This window comes from Cololabis saira, chromosome 3 (genome assembly GCF_033807715.1).
Source record: "Cololabis saira isolate AMF1-May2022 chromosome 3, fColSai1.1, whole genome shotgun sequence".
Classification (NCBI taxonomy): Eukaryota; Metazoa; Chordata; class Actinopteri; order Beloniformes; family Belonidae; genus Cololabis; species Cololabis saira.
Window position 1 is genome coordinate 1053955 of NC_084589.1, and position 19826 is coordinate 1073780.

General features: G+C 42.7%; 1 protein-coding gene across 1 annotated transcript in view; it reads left to right on the forward strand.

Moving 5' to 3' along the window:
• LOC133424414 (adenylate cyclase type 3-like) overlaps nt 1-19826 on the forward strand; it is a 59903-nt gene that overhangs the window by 28950 nt on the left and 11127 nt on the right. Inside the window, exons 10-16 of the mRNA XM_061715008.1 lie at nt 1798-1940; nt 5270-5431; nt 5522-5609; nt 10022-10138; nt 11234-11505; nt 12530-12611; nt 13573-13731. Coding sequence (XP_061570992.1) covers nt 1798-1940; nt 5270-5431; nt 5522-5609; nt 10022-10138; nt 11234-11505; nt 12530-12611; nt 13573-13731 — 1023 coding nt within the window. The remainder of the gene's footprint in view (nt 1-1797; nt 1941-5269; nt 5432-5521; nt 5610-10021; nt 10139-11233; nt 11506-12529; nt 12612-13572; nt 13732-19826) is intronic.

A 19826-nucleotide genomic window follows, 5' to 3' on the forward strand; every position in this document is an offset into this window, starting at 1 on the left:
TAACAACAACAAACACACCCACTAGAACCTGGACACGAGGGTAACGCCAACAAACACACCCACTAGAACCTGGACACGAGGGTAACGCCAACAAACACACCCACTAGAACCTGGACACGAGGGTAACACCAACAAACACCCACTAGAACCTGGACACGAGGGTAACACCAACAAACACACCCACTAGAACCTGGACACGAGGGTAACGCCAACAAACACACCCACTAGAACCTGGACCCGAGGGTAACGCCAACAAACACACCCACTAGAACCTGGACCCGAGGGTAACGACAACAAACACACCCACTAGAACCTGGACACGAGGGTAACGCCAACAAACACACCCACTAGAACCTGGACACGAGGGTAACGCCAACAAACACACCCACTAGAACCTGGACACGAGGGTAACGCCAACAAACACACCCACTAGAACCTGGACACGAGGGTAACGCCAACAAACACACCCACTAGAACCTGGACACGAGGGTAACGACAACAAACGCACCCACTAGAACCTGGACACGAGGGTAACGACAACAAACGCACCCACTAGAACCTGGACACGAGGGTAACGCCAACAAACACACCCACTAGAACCTGGACACGAGGGTAACAACAACAAACACACCCACTAGAACCTGGACATGAGGGTAACGCCAACAAACACCCACTAGAACCTGGACACGAGGGTAACGCCAACAAACACACCCACTAGAACCTGGACACGAGGGTAACGACAACAAACGCACCCACTAGAACCTGGACACGAGGGTAACGACAACAAACGCACCCACTAGAACCTGGACACGAGGGTAACACCAACAAACACACCCACTAGAACCTGGACACGAGGGTAACGACAACAAACGCACCCACTAGAACCTGGACACGAGGGTAACGACAACAAACGCACCCACTAGAACCTGCTTCAGCTCCATTAGACCTGATCTAGCTCATATACATCTCCTTTAGAAGCTGGTTTAAAACCACCGTACACTGGCAGGTTTGATGTAGTAGTACAAATAGAACCACTTTTTGGTTCCACTAGACCTGTTTTTTTTGTTAACTTGGTTAATGAATTAATAATAAATAAAGTATTTTGAATTGAATTGGAATTTAGTACAGCTAGACCAGGGGTCGGCAACCCAAAATGTTGAAAGAGCCATATTGGACCAAAAACACAAAAAACAAATATGTCTGGAGCCGAAAAAATGAAAAGTCTTGTATAAGCCTTAGAAATAAAGCAAATGGCGAAATTTCGAGGAAAAAAGTCGAAATGACGAGAAAAAAGTCAAAATTTCGCGAAAAAAGTCGAAATGTGTTGATGTAATGACTTAGGAACGGGAGATATTCTAGTCCGCTCAGCTCCTTGTGCTGTTTCTCCGGTTTCTTTTCTCTCCTCTTCTCTCCTCTTCTGCATCCCAGTCATCAAAATTGTTAAATTCACCAAATAAATTAAAAGAAATTACAAAATCACTCATGTCGCCGTCCTGTGGTAGCCGGCTCTTCTTCTCTGAATCTCCGTTGCCGTGGTTACCGCCTGACAGTTGATCCAGCACAATGATATTAAAGATTTCAGGCAATTTGACCAAACTTGTTTTCTAGGTGTAGGTTATCACTTTTAATGGACACCTGCCAGCCAATCAGAATCAAGTATTCACAGAGACATTGGTATAAGATCTCAGTAGTAGCATGTTTGTTGCCAGAAATGTAACATAGAGCGAGTAGCCCGCAAACAGAAGCTGAGCTCTTTTCAGAGTATTATATTATGCCTTTCTCCATGTTTGTTGTCAGGTGGTGAATCCATCCTTCCCCAACCCCCGGAGAAGGCTGCGGCTGCGGGACTTGGCTGAGAGGGTGATTGATGCTCAGGAGAACGAGCAGGAGCTCAACAAGCTGCTGAATGAGGCTCTGCTGGAGAGGGAGACCGTTCAAGCGTATGTGAAACATACCTACCCATGTCTGGAGCCGGTGGGCCATCAGAACAGCTCTGATCAGGGGACCTCACTTAGAGGTTTATTAACACTAACTAGAGGTTTACTGACACGAACTAGAGGTTTACTAACACTAACTAGAGGTTTACTAACACTAACTAGAGGTTTACTAACACTAACTAGAGGTTTACTAACACTAACTAGAGGTTTATTAACACTAACTAGAGGTTTACTAACACTAACTAGAGGTTTATTAACACTAACTAGAGATTTACTGACACTAACTAGAGCTTTACTAACATTAACTAGAGCTTTACTGACACTAACTAGAGGTTTACTGACACTAACTAGAGGTTTACTAACACTAACTAGAGGTTTACTAACACTAACTAGAGATTTACTGACACTAACTAGAGCTTTACTAACACTAACTAGAGGTTTACTAACACTAACTAGAGGTTTAATGAACACTAACTAGAGGTTTACTAAACACTAACTAGAGGTTTACTGAACACTAACTAGAGGTTTACTAACACTAACTAGAGGTTTAATGAACACTAACTAGAGGTTTACTAAACACTAACTAGAGGTTTACTAACACTAACTAGAGGTTTAATGAACACTAACTAGAGGTTTACTGAACACTAACTAGAGGTTTACTAAACACTAACTAGAGGTTTACTGACACTAACTAGAGGTTTACTAACACTAACTAGAGGTTTACTAACACTAACTAGAGGTTTAATGAACACTAACTAGAGGTTTACTAAACACTAACTAGAGGTTTACTAACACTAACTAGAGGTTTAATGAACACTAACTAGAGGTTTACTGAACACTAACTAGAGGTTTACTAACACTAACTAGAGGTTTACTGAACACTAACTAGAGGTTTACTAAACACTGACTAACTAGAGGTTTACTAAACACTAACTATAGGCTTTACTAAACAGAAAGGTTTTAAGTTTAGTTTTAAAGGTGGAGGTGGTGTCAGCCTCCTTAACCCAGATTGGAAGTTGGTTCCAAAGTAATGGTGCCTGATAGCAGAACGCCCGCCCTCCAAATCTACATTTAGATACTCTAGGAACTACAAGTAAACCTGCACTGAACAGAGAGCTCTGCCAGGAACATAAGGCACTATCAGGTCTTGCAAATAATGCAGAGCTAAGCCGTTTTAGGCTTTATACGCAAGTAATAACATTTTAAATTGGATTCTGAATTTTACGGGTAGCCAATGGAGCGACTCTAACACTGGAGAGACGTGGTCTCTCCTGCTGATTCCTGTCAGCATTCGCGCTGCTGCATTTTGGATCAGCTGGAGCCTATTCAGCAAATTACGTGGACATCCTGCTAATAACACATTACAGTAATCTAGTCTAGAAGATACAAACGCATGAACTAGTTTTTCTGCATCACTCTGCGAGAGGATTTTCCTAATTTTTGAGATATTACGGAGATGGAAAAATGCTATTTTACAAACCTGATAAATATACAGTTTAAACGACAAAACAACACCAAGGCTTGTCACAGTTGTACTGGAGGCCATCGCAACACCATCCAAAACCCTTCCGAAGTGAAAACAATAACCAATATCACTAGTTGTTGTTTTGCTTATAACCCTTCACCAGTTCCATTAAGAGCAGAGTCCCAAATTTTCCCAAGGGCAATAATCAAATGTTAAATCCCTCTTGCAGAGGGGTCACCACGGGGATCATAACCGGCACATCGATGTGGGCACATGTACGGAAGAGTATTAGGGCCATGCAGGAGAAAAAATATTTGAAAGGGGAAGATTTCTTTTTTTTTTTTTTTTTTTGCAGAAAAAAGTCGAAAATGTTGAGAAAAAAGTTGAAATGTCGAGATTAATGTTGAAATACTATTTCAAGAATAAAGTCGAAATTTTGCCTTTTTTCTCAACATTTCAACTTTATTCACAAAATTGTATTTCAACATTAATCTCGACATTTCGACTTTTTTCTCGACATTTTGACTTTTTTCCCGACATTCTGACTTTTTTCTCGAAGTGCTTAATTGAAAAAAAAAATCTTCCTCCTCTAAAATATATTTTCATTTTTCTCCTTCCTGGCCCTAAAACTCTTCTGTACCTGTAGCGTGATTGACCAAACAAGTTAATTCCCTCCAGCCTTCCGCAAGGGCTCCAGATATTTACCCCGCCTGTAATATGGCAGCACACTGCTCCTAATGGAACTGGTGATGGGTTATAAGAGTCCCCAATTTTCCCAAGGGGAATGATCAAATATTAAATCTCTCTTGCAGAGGGGTCGCCACGGGGATCATAGCCAGCACATCTATGTATGTGGGCACATAGATTTGGCCTGATTTTACGGCGGATGCCCTTCCTGACGGGCATCCGGGAGGGACAGACAAGCATTCCCACTCAGATACAGTACACACCTACGGGGGCTTTAGAGTTATCAATCCATCCAGAGATACAGGGTTTGGACTGTGGGAGGAAGCCGGAGTAGCTGGAGAGAACCTACACGAGCACGGGGGAACATGCAGACTCCACGCATGTGTGTGCGTGTCTTAATAAAGTATCTAATTATTATTATTATTTTTGATATTGAAATCATGTGTTGCGTGCACCTCTGTACACGTGCAGTTTCAGGATAGTGCATGTCCACATGACAGATAAGCTAAGTTGTCAGTTGTGTGAAATAACACTTGGAAGACCTGGAAACAGGCATTGTGGCATAGAATTGTCAAATTGGTTTAATTCACCATACGAATTGTTACAGATTATTTTTGTAATACTGTATTTGACCCGGTCTTTGTACGTTTTGACCATACACTGCAAAAACTCAAAATCTTACCAGGAATATTTGTCTTATTTCTAGTTAAAATGTCTAATTTTTTTGTCAAAAATCTCATTACACTTAAAACAAGAGTCATTACCAGAAAAATAACTTCTTTGACAATTTTCACCTGTTTCAAGTAAATTTTCACTTGAAATAAGTAGAAAAATCTGCCAGTGGGACAAGATTTATCTTCTTATTACATGCAAAAAAATCTTGTTCCACATGCAGATTTTTCTACTTATTTTAAGTGAAAATCTACTTGAAACAGGTGAAAATTGTTGTTTTTTTCCAGTGATGAGTCTTGTTTTAAGTGTAATGAGATTTTTTTGACTAAAAATGAGATAAAAACTGTAACTAGAAATAAGACAAATATTTTATACTTTTTATTTGTTATTTATTGTTTAATTGTGTCTTGCTGCTTTTAATGGTGATGTAAAGCACTTTGAATCACCTTGTGTTGAATTGTGCTATACAAATCAACTTGCCTTGCCTAAGTCCGGTGTGTTTCCACAGGCTGAAGGGGAAGCACACCAACAAACTGTCCCTGAGGTTTGTGGACCCGGAGCTGGAGACCCGCTACTCGGTGGAGAAGGAGAAGCAGAGCGGAGCTGCCTTCTGCTGCTCCTGCGTGGTGCTGCTCTTCACCGCGGTCATGGAGGTGCTGATCGACCCCTGGTCAGTCCCTCAGCACCACCCACGCTGCTCCCTGCAGGACTAGAGGGGGCTGGACACTGACCACTGCTCTTCTGCTGGGTTTCCCAACAGGCTCATTGCTAATTACGTCACCTTCGCAGTGGGAGAGGTGCTGCTGCTCGTCCTGACCGTCTGCTCTCTGGCTGCCATCTTCCCCAGAGTGAGTCTCAGACGCCCACTTGTAGTTTCACCTGCTGGATTCACAAAGAACATACCGTCTGTTAGCTTTGATTCCAAGTTACAAACAGGAACCTGCTGGAGAGGTGTGTCAGCAGCTGTTTCTCCAGACACACCTACTGGGGATTCTAATGGCGCTTTTCCACCAGCACCTACTCGGCTCCACTCAACTCGGCCTGATTTCTTTTCTACAGGACTGTCTCAGAAAAGTAGAATATTGTGATAAAGTTCTTTATTTTCTGTAATGCAATTTAAAAAAAAAAAAAAAAAAACATACATTCTGGATTAATTACAAATCAACTAAAATATTGCAAGCCTTTTATTATTTTAATATTGCTGATTATGGTTTACAGCTTAAGATGAAGATTCCCAGAATATTCTAATTTTTTGAGATAGGATATTTGAGTTTTCTTAAGCTCTAAGCCATGATCAGCAATATTAAAATAATAAAAGGCTGCAATATTTCAGTTGATTTGTAATTAATCCAGAATGTATGACATTTTTGTAATTGCATTACAGAAAATCACAATATTCTAATTTTCTGAGACAGTCCTGTATAACAATTCAGCACCTGGAGCAGAAGTAGGAGGTTGGAGTGAAGCTGCTGTGACGTATTTGATTGTGTATCTAAATGAAGAAGATAACAACAATAAAGATGTAGAACCTGGAGGAGATGATAGATGTGCTGCTGGATTTGTGTGGCTTGTGTTTGATATCAAGTTAAAAAATGAGAGAGAGAGAAGCTTCAAGCAGCAACGCTTTATTTTGTTAGTTTGTCTCGGTGCTGCTGAAAAGTCAGCTGGAGTCGTGAGCAGCTATGAAGTGACAGAGTTCCTGGTAGATCTGGTCGTTCCTTATCTCCGTCTAGATCTTTTTAATTCTCTCCTCAGCACCAGGTTTATGAACATCTGACCCTCAGAGTTGGATCATGAAACAGATTTGTGCTGCCGTTGCTGGTTGAATAAAATGAACAAGAATCCGTCAGAGTCTCTTTCTCTGATTTCCTCCTCCTAACTCAGACGTCTGACTCCAACCCCCCGAACAATCGGTGGTCTGTAGTGTGATGATGTCAGATACAGCCGACTCAGCAGCTTAGAACCTCGGCAGAATAGTTACAGAAAAGTATCTACTCGACACGTTAGACCCCTAGTGGAAAAGAACCAAACCGATGCCAGTCGGGCTGAGTAGGTGCTAGTGGGATAGTGCCATAAATGGTGGGAGTGAGATAAGAGCAGTTCCGATGGACAGGTTTCCTCTCCAGGAGGACACTCATGGGTGGATGCATACCTCCATCTTCATGATGCTGGTGCTGAATGCCGGCGTGGTGTTCAGACTCATGTTCATGTTTGCTTGGCAGCAGCAGTTCAGATCCCGCTGTGTGATGGAAATGTTCTGTATTGATGTCCAGCCAGAGGGCAGGTATTGACTGGAGCTGCCACCACGCGGGTCAGGTCAGTCAATCTGCTCTGAGAACATAGATGGTGCTGGGGGCTCGGCAGGCTGCCAGTATCACACCAGCCACCCCGGTGAGCCCAATGTGCCTTTGCCACAGTGATGGACACGTGTCCTAGTGGGATCAGGTCCACGTGTCCGAGTGGGATCAGGTCCACGCCTCCACCCCACTGTTGGACACTGGTTTGTGTGTGCTAACGGTCCATCAGAGCCGTTACCCAGCCCGTGCTCCAGGTCTGACTGAGAAGCATTTGAACTCGAAATCAGGACATTGACAACAAAAGGTCTTGAGATACGTATTTGTTAAGTATTCCTTAAAAGTTGATGAACACATTTTTATGAAGTTAGGGAGAGTTTCTTTTAAAAAGTCATGTGTTCCATCCATCCATTTTCCACCGCTTATCCGTTCCCGGGTCGCGGGGCAGCAGTCTCAACAGAGATGCCCAGACTTCCTTCACCCCAGACACTTCCACCAGCTCTTCCTCCAGCTCTTCCTCCAGGTCTTCTTCCAGCTCTTCCTCCATCTCTTCCTCCATTTCTTCCTCCATCTCTTCCTCCAGCTCTTCCTCCAGCTCTTCCTCCAGCTCTTCCTCCATCTCTTCCTCCAGCTCTTCCTCCAGCTCTTCCTCCAGGTCTTCTTCCAGCTCTTCCTCCAGCTCTTCCTCCATTTCTTCCTCCAGCTCTTCCTCCAGCTCTTCCTCCATCTCTTCCTCCAGCTCTTCCTCCAGACACTTCCTCCAGCTCTTCCTCCAGACACTTCCTCCAGCTCTTCCTCCAGCTCTTCCTCCAGCTCTTCCTCCAGCTCTTCCTCCAGCTCTTCCTCCAGCTCTTCCTCAAGACATTTCCTCCAGACACTTCCTCCAGACACTTCCTCCAGACACTTCCTCCAGACACTTCCTCCAGACACTTCCTCCAGACACTTCCTCCAGACACTTCCTCCAGCTCTTCCTCCAGCTCTTCCTCCAGCTCTTCCTCCATCTCTTCCTCCAGCTCCTCAGGGAGGAGTCCGAGGCGTTCCCAGGCCAGCCGAGAGACATAAACCTGAATTATGGTTCTGCGTCAAACCAACGCCGTGTCTACGCCATCTCCGTGACGCCGTCGTGAACCTTCGGACTTCTCCGTCACTCCATTTCTCCGTGATGCAGTACCCCCCGCTAGTTTGCGATCTTTTTCTGAATGGTTTATCCGACTTTTTCCGGTCACAGTGAATCAAAGAGATAAGGACAACTATTGTGCTAAAAACCAAAACAAAAAAAATGACACATACACGAAGAAAAGAGCGCTGAAAGTTCACGACTGCTTCAAACCGGAAACCGGAAATGCGTTGCTACCAAGCGAACCAATCACAGCCCTCTCCGTCTGCGTGTGGTCTGCGTCGCCTCGACGCGTAGTTACAAATTTCGGGAGGTGGCGTCAGTGACGGCGTCAGTGACGGCGTCGGTGACGGCGTGTGGTCTGCGTCGACGCGTACCACACGCTGTAGGCACGGCGTTGTTTTTTTATGCAGAACCATAACTCAATCTATAGTCCCTCCAGCGTGTCCTGGGTCTCCTCCCAGTGGGACATGCCTGGAACACCTCCCTAGGGAGGATCCAGGAGGATCCGGTACAGATGCCCAAGCCCCCTCAGCTGACTCCTCTCAATGTGAAGGAGCAGCGGCTCGACTCCGAGCTCCTCCTGGGTGACTGAACTCCTCACCCTATCTCTAAAGGAGCGTCCAGCCACCCTGCGGAGGAAACTCATCTCTAAAGGAGCGTCCAGCCGCCCTGCGGAGGAAACTCATCTCTAAGGGAGCGTCCAGCCACCCTGCGGAGGAAACTCATCTCTAAAGGAGCGTCCAGCCACCCTGCGGAGGAAACTCATCTCGGCCGCTTGTATCCATGATCTTGTCCTTTCGGTCACTACCCAAAGTTCATGACCATAGGTGAGGGTAGGTGCGTAGATTGACCGGTAAATCGCCTTTCGACTCAGCTCCTTCTTCACCACGACGGTCCAGTACATCGACCGCATTACTGCGGACGCTGCACCGATCCGTCTGTCAATCTCACGCTCCATCTTTCCCTCACTCGTGAACAAGATCCCGAGATACTTGAACTCCTCCACCTGAGGCAGGACTTCTCCACCCACCCGGAGAAGGCATGCCACCCTTTCCCGGTGGAGAACCATGGCCTCGGTTTTGGAGGTGCTGATTCTCATCCCTGCCGCGTCGCACTCGGCCTCAAACCGCCCCAGCACATGCTGAAGGTCCCGGTCCGATGAAGCCAACAGGACAACATCATCTGCAAAAAGCAGAGATGAAATTGTGAGGTTCCCAAACCGGATCCCCTCTGGCTGCGCCTAGAAATCCTGTCCATAAAAATTATGAACAGGACCGGTGACAAAGGGTTGTGTTTTAACATTTAAAAGGTTTTTTACTACTGAATTTGCATTTTACTACCCATCAAATGTCAGGCGGTGAAACCAAATATGTACTTAACAAAAAAAAAAAAAAAAAAAAAAGCTCCAAAGCCATGTAAAAAAGTACGGTACACAGGCTATTTGCCAATAATTGTGCCAGCTTTGTCTCCTAACTGTTGGTAACCACGCCCACCTTGCATGTTTTCCCTGCTGATAAATGATAAATGGAGACATTGGCTATGGTTTTAAAGATAACGTAGACAACTTGTAATAAAAAGAAGGACGTCAGTGGTAAGTGGCCACAGAGCTCTAAGTGGAGATGCACCTTCAGTCTGGACTATTTACTGTAAGTCACTGACACCTTTTAACACTCAAACCTCCTTCAACACTGATTAAAGCCTCTGCTCCATGTCGGGAGGGAAAGCTGGTAATCAGCCATCACAGCTTTGACGTGTTCAGTACGCATAAACGCCTCCCGCTTCCAGCTTTCTGTCATGATAAAAAAGGAAGTTATGATAAAGTGATTTTCTTATCATTTGATGTCAGGTTTATCCAAAGAAGCTGGTGTCGTTCTCCACCTGGATCGACCACACCCGCTGGGCTCGGAACACCTGGGCCATGGCGGCCATCTTCATCGTCAGCATCGCCAACATCGTGGACATGGTGAGCACCGGGGGGGGGGGGGGTCTGTACCTGGACCCCCTTATAATCCAGGTCCAGACCAAGGCTTCTTACCTCCCAAAGGGGAGTGTTTCACTGACGTTGTTTATGTAATCATTAGGGCTGTCGATTCATTTTTTTAATCGTGATTAATCGCATGTTGTCCATAGTTAACTCGTGATTAATCGCATATTAATCGCACATTTATTCGCACATTTTTTGCTGTTCTAAATCACCGTAAGGTATTATTTTTTTAATGTTTTTAATACTGTTAACAACATGACAAAGGGCAAATATGCTGCTTTATGCCAATGTTTATTCAACTTTCCACAAAAAAAGCTTTTCCTTCATTCCTTCATAAATACAAACACAATGTAGTCCCCAACTTTACACTTGTAAAGACTAACTTAAGATTCCTTGTTTTTTAAGCAGCTCAATGTAAAACAATGAACCATACGCGTCACAAACATTGTACAAGAAGTGCATTGGTCAGTTAAATTTTCCAGGTAATTATGTCTAACCTCATATAGAGGAAAATAAAAGGCTCAAAAAATATCCCCTTCTCCTAAGTGGGATCAAAACGGGGATACAAAAAATAAATTGCAAACTGCAAACAAACTGCATCAGTCGTGTATTTGGCTGCCAGTGGTATTTAAGACTCGACGTCAGTAAATGCAAATAACTTTAGTCTTGCCCAGCGAACCATCTGCATGTTTTTGAAAGTGAACTTTTCATTCTCTATCTTTCCTCGCTTTTCAAAAAAGTTCCTGCAGTAATTCACCATACTTTTCCTAAAGCTATGGGTGCCGTCGATTGCCAGAAATTATAGAATATAGCGCGTTTTTAGTTTTTTATCCTGCGCGTTAATCGTGCGTTAAATAAATTGTTGTCGTTAAGAGGACGTTAAGTTAACGCGTTATTAACTCAATTATTCACTTTGACAGCCCTGGTAGTAATTGATCGGGGATAGTGTTCTTGTCCCTGGAAACATCCTGGAGACAACTGTTGTAATAGACGCTATATAAATCAAATGAAAAGAGTGCTGTGGTTGCTGGAGCTGACGGGTTTGGAAGTGACACACATGTGTCTGATCTTCAGCTGAGCTGTCGGCCTGCAGCTTCAGATGCGGGTGGCAGCACCGGGGCTCCCTCCTCTTCTTCCTCCGGCCCCGAAGGCTGTCTCCACAACCCCAAATACTACAGCTACGCGGCGGTGCTGGCCCTGATGGCCGCCACCATGCTGGTGCAGGTCAGCCACATGGTCAAGCTCACGCTGATGCTGCTCATCACCGCCACCACCGGGATCGTCAACATCTGCAGTTGGAGAGACGTCTTCGACCGCTACGACGTGGCCCGCTTCCAGGAGTACAGGTGATTAGAGCCGGCACCTCCTGGACCGTTTTCCAGTCCTCTCATCACAGACTGACCCTGGATTCACACTGAAAGCACCGCAAGCGTCACAGGCGTCCGGTTGCCATTTGTCTTATTTCTAGTTAAAATGTCTCATTTTTAGTCAGAAAATGTCATTACACTTAAAACAAGACTCATTACCAGAAAAATAACTTATTTGACCATTTTCACCTGTTTCAAGTAAATTTTCACTTGTAATAAGTAGAAAAATCTGCCAGTGGGACAAGATTTATCTTCTCATTACAAGCAAAAAAAATCTTGTTCCAATGGCAGATTTTTCTACTTATTACAAGTGAAAATCTACTTGAAACAGGTGAAAATGGTTGTTTTTTCTAGTAATTACTCTTGTTTTAAGTGTAGTGATATTTTCTTTTGACTAAAAATGAGACATTTTAACTAGAAATAAGACAAATATTCTTGTTAAGATTTAGATTTTTTTTTTGCAGTGCGGTTGATGTTGATCCAGGACCAACCTGTTAAGGAGCATCAAACTCTCTCTTATCTACGTGGAAATAATGCTGAAATATAAAGATATAAAGATTCCCAAAGTGTGATCCATGGTGAAATAGGAAACTGAAGATGTGCAGCTATATATAGATATGTGTAGACTATATGCACTTTGTTCCCTCCAGTTCTGCAGCTTTAAGCCCCGCCCACTGCAGGCGTCCACAGGCGATTTTTGACACTTTCAGTGTGAATCCAGCATTAACTTCTGACATGACGCAGACTTGTTCTTTTATTGAGTGCTCTGGTACCAGGCTCGATTATACTAAGATCTAAGACTGAATCCTTACACAATCTCAACATGCAGCACACCAGACAAACAGGGACATCTCCGCTTTAACCTGCCAAAGACCAACTTAACTTGAACAACAGATAGATAAAGATATTATTCATTATAATTCATTGTAGAGTCAGACGGCTGTTTAGCAAAGGGTTGACTTCATCTGCCGCAGAAATGTGATGTCACTGTTGTTCTTGACAGTTTAAACCTGGTTCCCTCCAAGTTCACCATGACCACCATGATCTTCGTTATGATGGTCAGCTTCTACTACTTCTCCAGACATGTAAGTTCACCTGTCCTATGATCGTATTGGCTCTGAGTATCAGACATATTTAATCTAAGATAAACAATGACGACATACTCCTTTTCACTGTCGTAGCCGTAATTTCCTTAACAAAAAGGAAGCAAAAAGAAATAAAAATTGTTGCATAGAACTGAATTCCCCCCCACGATGCAGCAGCTTGAAGGTCCAGTTTCAGCAACAGGAACTCTCAGGAAATCCTGTCTGACTTCATCACTGTCTGGACAATATAAGAAAAGATTCATACTGAATCCTGAAAACTGCCAAGGACAATCTTCAGACCTACAGGAGATCCTTCACTGCAAAAACTCCAAATCTTAACAAGGATATTTGTCTTATTTCTAGTTAAAATGTCTCATTTTTGGTAAAAGAAATCTCATTAAACTTAAAACAAGACTCATCACTGGAAAAAAAGAACTACAATTTTCACCTGTTTCAAGTAGATTTTCACTTAAAATAAGTAGAAAAATCTGCCAGTGGAACAAGATTGTTTTGCTTGTAATGAGAAGATGAATTTGAGTGAAAATTTACTTGAAACAGGTGAAAATTGTCAAATAACAAATTATTTTTCTTGTAATGACTTATTTTAAGTGTAATGAGATTTTTTGACTAAGAATGAGACATTTTAACTAAAAATAAGACAAATATTCCTGGTGTTCAGACCTCTACAGGAGATCCTTCCTGCCCACAATAATAAACCTGTGAAAATCTTTGAAGAGACTCAAATCAAGTTATGAATTTGAACATCTTTATATTTTCACACAAAAACATTGAGACTAAACGTTAGGATTAAAAAAGGAGGTACTAACTGCTGATGACTGATTATTCAATTGTATGGTGACAAAATATTTCTTATTATATTGAAATGAATTTCACAGTTTTATTTTAACGTAATCCTGCGTTATGTTTGGGCCTCCTCACTAACTGATGTGTCTGCGTGAAGGTGGAGAAGCTGGCCCGCACTCTCTTCCTGTGGAAGATCGAGGTGCATGAGCAGAAGGAGAAGGTGTACGAGATGAGGCGCTGGAACGAAGCTCTGGTTACCAACATGCTGCCTGAACACGTGGCTCGACATTTCCTTGGCTCCAAGAAGCGGGATGAGGTCTGTTGCTTACGGCTGAACGCACATACTCAAGCAGCGTTGCCAACTTAGCCACTATTCAGGTCTTATTGGAGAATTCTCTAGTGTGAAAGGACGTATGACGTATGAAATATTATCCATTTTCCTTTTTTTTTTTTTTTTTTTTTTTTTGGGGTTTACTATTTTTTTTTCTCTCTTGTACATACTCCTTTTCTACTTTTTATATTGCTCTTTTTATTATTTAACCACTTATTGGTTATTTCTATTTTAAATTTTTTGTATAAAGTGTGTGTGTGTTTTGGCTGCTGCACGACTGAATTTCTCCTCTGGGGGATAAATAAAGTCTTCTATTCTATTCTATGACGCTGAAGCGTCCACGCGTCCCGCTCCCATACCAGAGCACTCTCAGGGCAGCCCAGCGCTGTTTATTTATACATACGTACATATATTATACATATATACCGGTTAGTCTCATAGAGACACAGGTTCATATCCAAGAGACCCCTGTTTTACACAATAAAAGGTACGTTTATTTGTACAGCATAATTCAACACAAGGTAATTCAAAGTGCTTTACATCAACATTAAAAGCGGCAAGACAAAATTAAACAGTAAATAACAAATAAAATGAAATTAAAAATGATAAGAAAAGAGGTAAAATAATAAAAAGCACAAGTTGTTAAAAAGTAAGGGCAGTAGAGTACAGCAGGTACATCTCATTCTTAAGGGGCTTTCACATAGAGGGCTCTTTCCCATTCATTGTGTTGTGCTGTCGCCGAGCTCGGCGCGGCGCATGCCGCCGGGGCGAATTGAAAATGTTTTAATTTCACCGTGCACCCTGTGACGACATCTCGGCGGTGTCCAATGGGATAGAAGGTGGTGGAGAGTGAAAAAAACTTGCAGGTTGTAGATCAGAGACGATCAACATGGAAGAAAGAATGATCTTGGCTGTGAGTCTGTGTGAGGAGCTGTGGGATGAGACTGCAGGCCTATCGGGACATCAATAAAAAGGGACAAAAGTGGAGGGAAATTTCCCAGAATTTTAATATACCAGGTGTGTTTAAAAGTGGTAGAAATGTGATATTCTTTTGCTCTTTTAACAATAAAATGTTAGTTTAAAATAAAATATAGCATTTCCATGCCTCATATCAGGATCAATTGAATCATTTATCAATATATGGTTATGAAAAGACCACGTGTCAATACTTTTGTAAACTGAAGCACATACTTTACTACATGTCCACTCAGTATATCTAAAAATCTGCACACATTATTGTCATAACGGTCCTTATTGACTGTGTTGTGGATTGTGGTCATAACTTGAATGTAGCCGCCATCCTCCGCCATTGAATGGGAGCTCTCGATTTCTGGTACCTACTCATTAAAAAAAAAAACATTAAAATCACTGGTTTGTTCTAGGACAGTGAAATTGTAGGATCAAATGCCTTTCGACAGGACAAAGAAAAACATACACTGTAACACCTGGTGTCTGGAGAAGTCTGTCACTCTGTTTTTTTCCAAATATGAAATCATATCCAAATAAATCATAATTTTGTCATACTTTGTCTAATTAACTTCAAACTTTGCATACAAGTTGTTTACCATGATGTAAAAACATCCAGTCGATTTTAGTGATCTAAGCCCAACAGCTGATTTTTTTTTTTCTTTTTTACATTTTGAGTTAAACAATAATTTATGATTTTTTTTTTTTTTTTTAACATACTTTTTATTATACATTTTTTAAATTATACATGTCCAGTGCAGTATATATACAAATAATTTGAAATATGTAGCAGATCCAGAAAACATACACAGCAATGATTCCTAAGGTCCTCAGTGAATCCAACATTTCAGGCAGTTCCCAGGTTGCAACACTTTGTCAAATTTTGCTGTAAAAAGGCTCCTCTGACCACTAATTCCAAATCTCAGTCCCTCCAGAGAAATATAGTCAGCTATCGACGACTTCCACAGATGTGTTGAGGTTGAAGTTCTTCTCCCACCCACTTAGTCATAACAGCCTGTCAGCCCCAACATAAGCAAAAACTGTAGTGTTATTTTAATTATATTTTTAAGCAAGAAAGTTTAAATGAAGCCGAATTGTAGCACATCATGCCAAGATCATGTAGAAATGTTTTAAATTTTTTATGTAACATCCTTGACTTTTTTTTAATTCAAGATCTTTTTATTGGAATTTTCACAGAGTAAAAAAAGGTGAAATGCTGCATGTCGATTACAAATATTTTGAGTAGGCATGGGCATGTTAATCATAGCATACACCAGTGTACAAAATATAAAGAACAATTAAACAGTATGAAAAAATATAAAATAGTAACAAAAACAAACTACAGACCAAACTAATCCCTCCCCTGTCACTGCCAGATTACTAATCACAATATGAGGTCACTCTATCATCAAAAGCCTGCACTAGGAATACAAAAGAAATATGAAGTATAGTTCACAGGGTCTGGAATGCTTCTAGAAAAGGTCCCCACACTTTCTGGAACTTATTTGATTTCTGAAGCGAGTATCTAATTTTCTCCAGTTTTAAGCAGGACATGATGTCTTCCAGCCATTGTGCACGAGTAGGAGGGAAGGGATCCTTCCACCTGAACAGAATTGCCCGACGAGCCAAAAGGGAGGCAAAAGACAAAGTGTGCCCCTGTGCAGTGGTTAACTTCCTTCCTCCCTCCATGACCCCAAACAGGGCAGTCAGTGGGTTTGGTTCTAATCTAATTTTAAGCACCAGAGAGAGAGTATGAAATACTTCCATCCAGTACTTATTTAGACATGGGCAGGACCAGTACATGTGGATGAGAGAGGCTTCGGCTACTTTACATCTTACACAGTATGGACTAATATCTGGGTACATGGAGGATAGCTTTGCTTTGGAAATATGAGCCCTGTGTACCACTTTAAACTGAATTAAGCAGTGACGTGCGCACAGGGAGGTTGTATTAACCAGTTTGAGTATGGACTCCCAGGTATCCTCTGATAAGGGAAGCCCTAAGTCCTGCTCCCATGCTGCTTTGAGTTTATCTGTAGGGGCACTCCTAAGATCCAGCAACATGCCATAGAAAGACGAAATGAGCCCCTTTTTGAATGGGTCTGTGGCAAGAACTTTGTCAACTGTGGTCAAGCCTATCGATGCACCAGGGCTGGGTGTCTGGGAAAGAACAAAATGTCTAGCCTGAAGATACCTAAAGAAATGTGATTTTGGAAGGCTGAATTTACTACTTAACTGCTCAAAAGATGCCACGGTGCCGTCTATGAACATATCTTTAAAACGAATCATACCCCTCCTGTGCCATTCCTGGAAGGTGGGGTCCTCAAGGGATGGTTTGAAAGAGTGATTTGATGCAATGGGGCTAAGAAGAGAGAAGCTGTGAAAACCAAAAAACTTCCTAAATTGGGCCCAAATTCTAAGAGAATGTTTAACCACTGGGTTTTTGATTGATTTAAGTGAAGGAAGTGGAAGTGAGGAGCCGAGTAGGGCAGGAATTGACAGGTCATCAGTTGGATGTAACTCCATCGCCACCCAGTCAGGGCGGTCAGCGCCGTCGCAGTGGAAGGACCAGAATGCAAGGCAGCGCAGGTTAGCAGCCCAATAGTAATAACGAAAGTTTGGGAGGGCCAGACCACCTGCAGACTTAATTTTTTGAAGGTGAGTTTTGTTCAAACGTGGCCGTTTACCCCGCCATAGGTATGAAGATATAACTGAGTCAAGGGACTGAAAAAAAGAACCAGGAATAAAGAGTGGTAAGGTCTGGAAAAGGTACAAAAATTTAGGTAAAATGGTCATTTTGACTGAATTGATGCGACCCACAAGAGACATTGACAGGGGTGACCATTGTGTAAGGGTTTGTTTGGTCTCATTTAACAATGAGATAAGATTCTCTTGGAGCAGGTCTTTGTGTTTCCTTGTCACCGATATGCCTAAATAGGAGAATTTGTCATTTGCGATTTTAAAGGGAAAATTGGAAAGGTCTAAAGCATGCGATTCGAGATTGGTAGGGAAAAGCTCACTTTTGCTGAGATTCAGTTTATAGCCTGAGAGTTTCCCAAACTGACTGAGAAGTGACAGCGCAGGGGGTAATGAGGCCAGAGGGTGAGAGATGAAAAGCAAGAGGTCATCGGCATAGAGCGAGACCTTATGTTCCCTGCCACCTCTCCAGATACCGGACACATCCTCACAAGATCGGAGCGCTGTGGCAAGCGGTTCGATAGCCATGTCAAAAAGCATGGGACTAAGGGGGCACCCCTGACGGGTTCCACGATGCAGATTAAATGGTTTTGACCGTTGAGAGTTAGTACGAATTGAGGCTGTTGGGTGTAAATAGAGAAGTTTAATCCACAGAGCAAAGTTCGGACCAAAACCAAACCTGTCCAGCACAGCAAAGAGATAATCCCATTGGACGCGATCAAATGCTTTCTCCGCATCCAGAGAGACAACGCATTCAGGGATAGCCTCAGAGGCAGAGTAGATAATATTGAACAGTCGCCTTGTGTTGAAGTAAGACTGCCTACCTTTAATGAAGCCAGTTTGGTCTTCAGATATAATTGTGGGGAGGACATTCTCCAGCCTATGGGCTAGGACTTTAGCTAGGATTTTAGCATCTGTGTTTAAGAGGGAGATGGGCCTGTAGGAGGCGCATTCAGTAGGATCCTTCCCTTTTTTAGCTATGAGGGTGATGCAGGCCTCCGAAAAAGAAGGAGGGAGGGAACCGTGGCTGAAGGATTCTGAAAGAACTGAAGATAGCAATGGGGAAAGCAAATTAGAAAATTTCTTTAGAAATTCCGCCGGGAAGCCATCAGGGCCAGGACATTTACCCGACTGCAGTGAAGAAATGGCTCGAGTAATTTCCATCAGGGATATCGGTTCTTCTAATGTCTTCCTTAGATCTGGTGAAAGACTGGGAATACTAAGACTATTTAAAAAGTCCGCAATCTCATCTCGATCAGTCTGAGATTCCGAGGTGTATAGCTGGGTATAAAAGTCCCTGAATGCTTCATTTATGAGTAAGTGGTCTGTAGTTACATGGCCATTTGGTAATCGAATCTTAGAAATATTTTGTTTAGCCTTAGAGCCTTTAAGTTGGTTGGCTAATAATTTGTCAGATTTGTCTCCATAAACATAAAACCTGGTTTTACTTTTCAGAAGTGACTGTTCAATTGGGTGAGTGGTAAGCAGGTCAAATTTAGTTTTAAGTTCTAGCCGCTTTTTGTAAAGATCTGGGGATTTAGTCCGAGAATATTCTTCATCGACCTCTTTAATTTGGCGGGCAAGGTCTGATCGCTCACTATAAGATTTTTGCCTCACCCTAGCAGTGTAGGATATAATCTGTCCCCGGAGATAAGCCTTGAGGGAATCCCAGACAGTTAGACTAGACATTCCTGGAGTCATATTCGTGGATAGGAAAAAGGCTATTTCCGTTTCCATTGATTTAACAAAATTTGTGTCCGACAGCAGAGTTGAATTGAATCGCCACCGTCTGTCTCTCTGAGGTAGGTCAGGAAGGGACATGGTTAGAACCACAGGAGCGTGGTCGGAAATGACAATGCTCTGATAAGCACAGGAATGGACCAGGGGAATCAGTTGATTATCAATAAAAAAATAATCAATCCTCGAGTATGTGTGGTGCACTTGTGAGAAAAAGGAGTATTCTCTGTCACATGGATGTAAAGAACGCCACACATCACAAACACCGTAGTCAGAGAGGAACGCCTGAATAAGACGGGCTGACTTACTTGCTGTGCCGGGGTTGGTAGAGGATCGGTCTTGGACTGGGTCGAGCCAGCAATTAAAATCACCACCCAGTATGAGAGAATATGTATTAAGGTCAGGGAGCAGTGAAAACAGTCGTTCAAAAAAGACTGCATCATCTGAATTAGGGGCATAAACGTTCACAAGTACGACCAATGTATTGAATAATTTCCCAGAAACGATCACGTAGCGACCAAACTTGTCAGAAATCACATTGTGCTGCTCAAATGAAACATCCTGACTGATCAGAACTGAAACTCCTCGGGCTTTAGCTTGAAAGGAGGAGTGAAATCTCTGCCCTGACCACCTCGGGAACAGGCGGCTATTATCAGAACTGCGAATATGAGTTTCTTGTA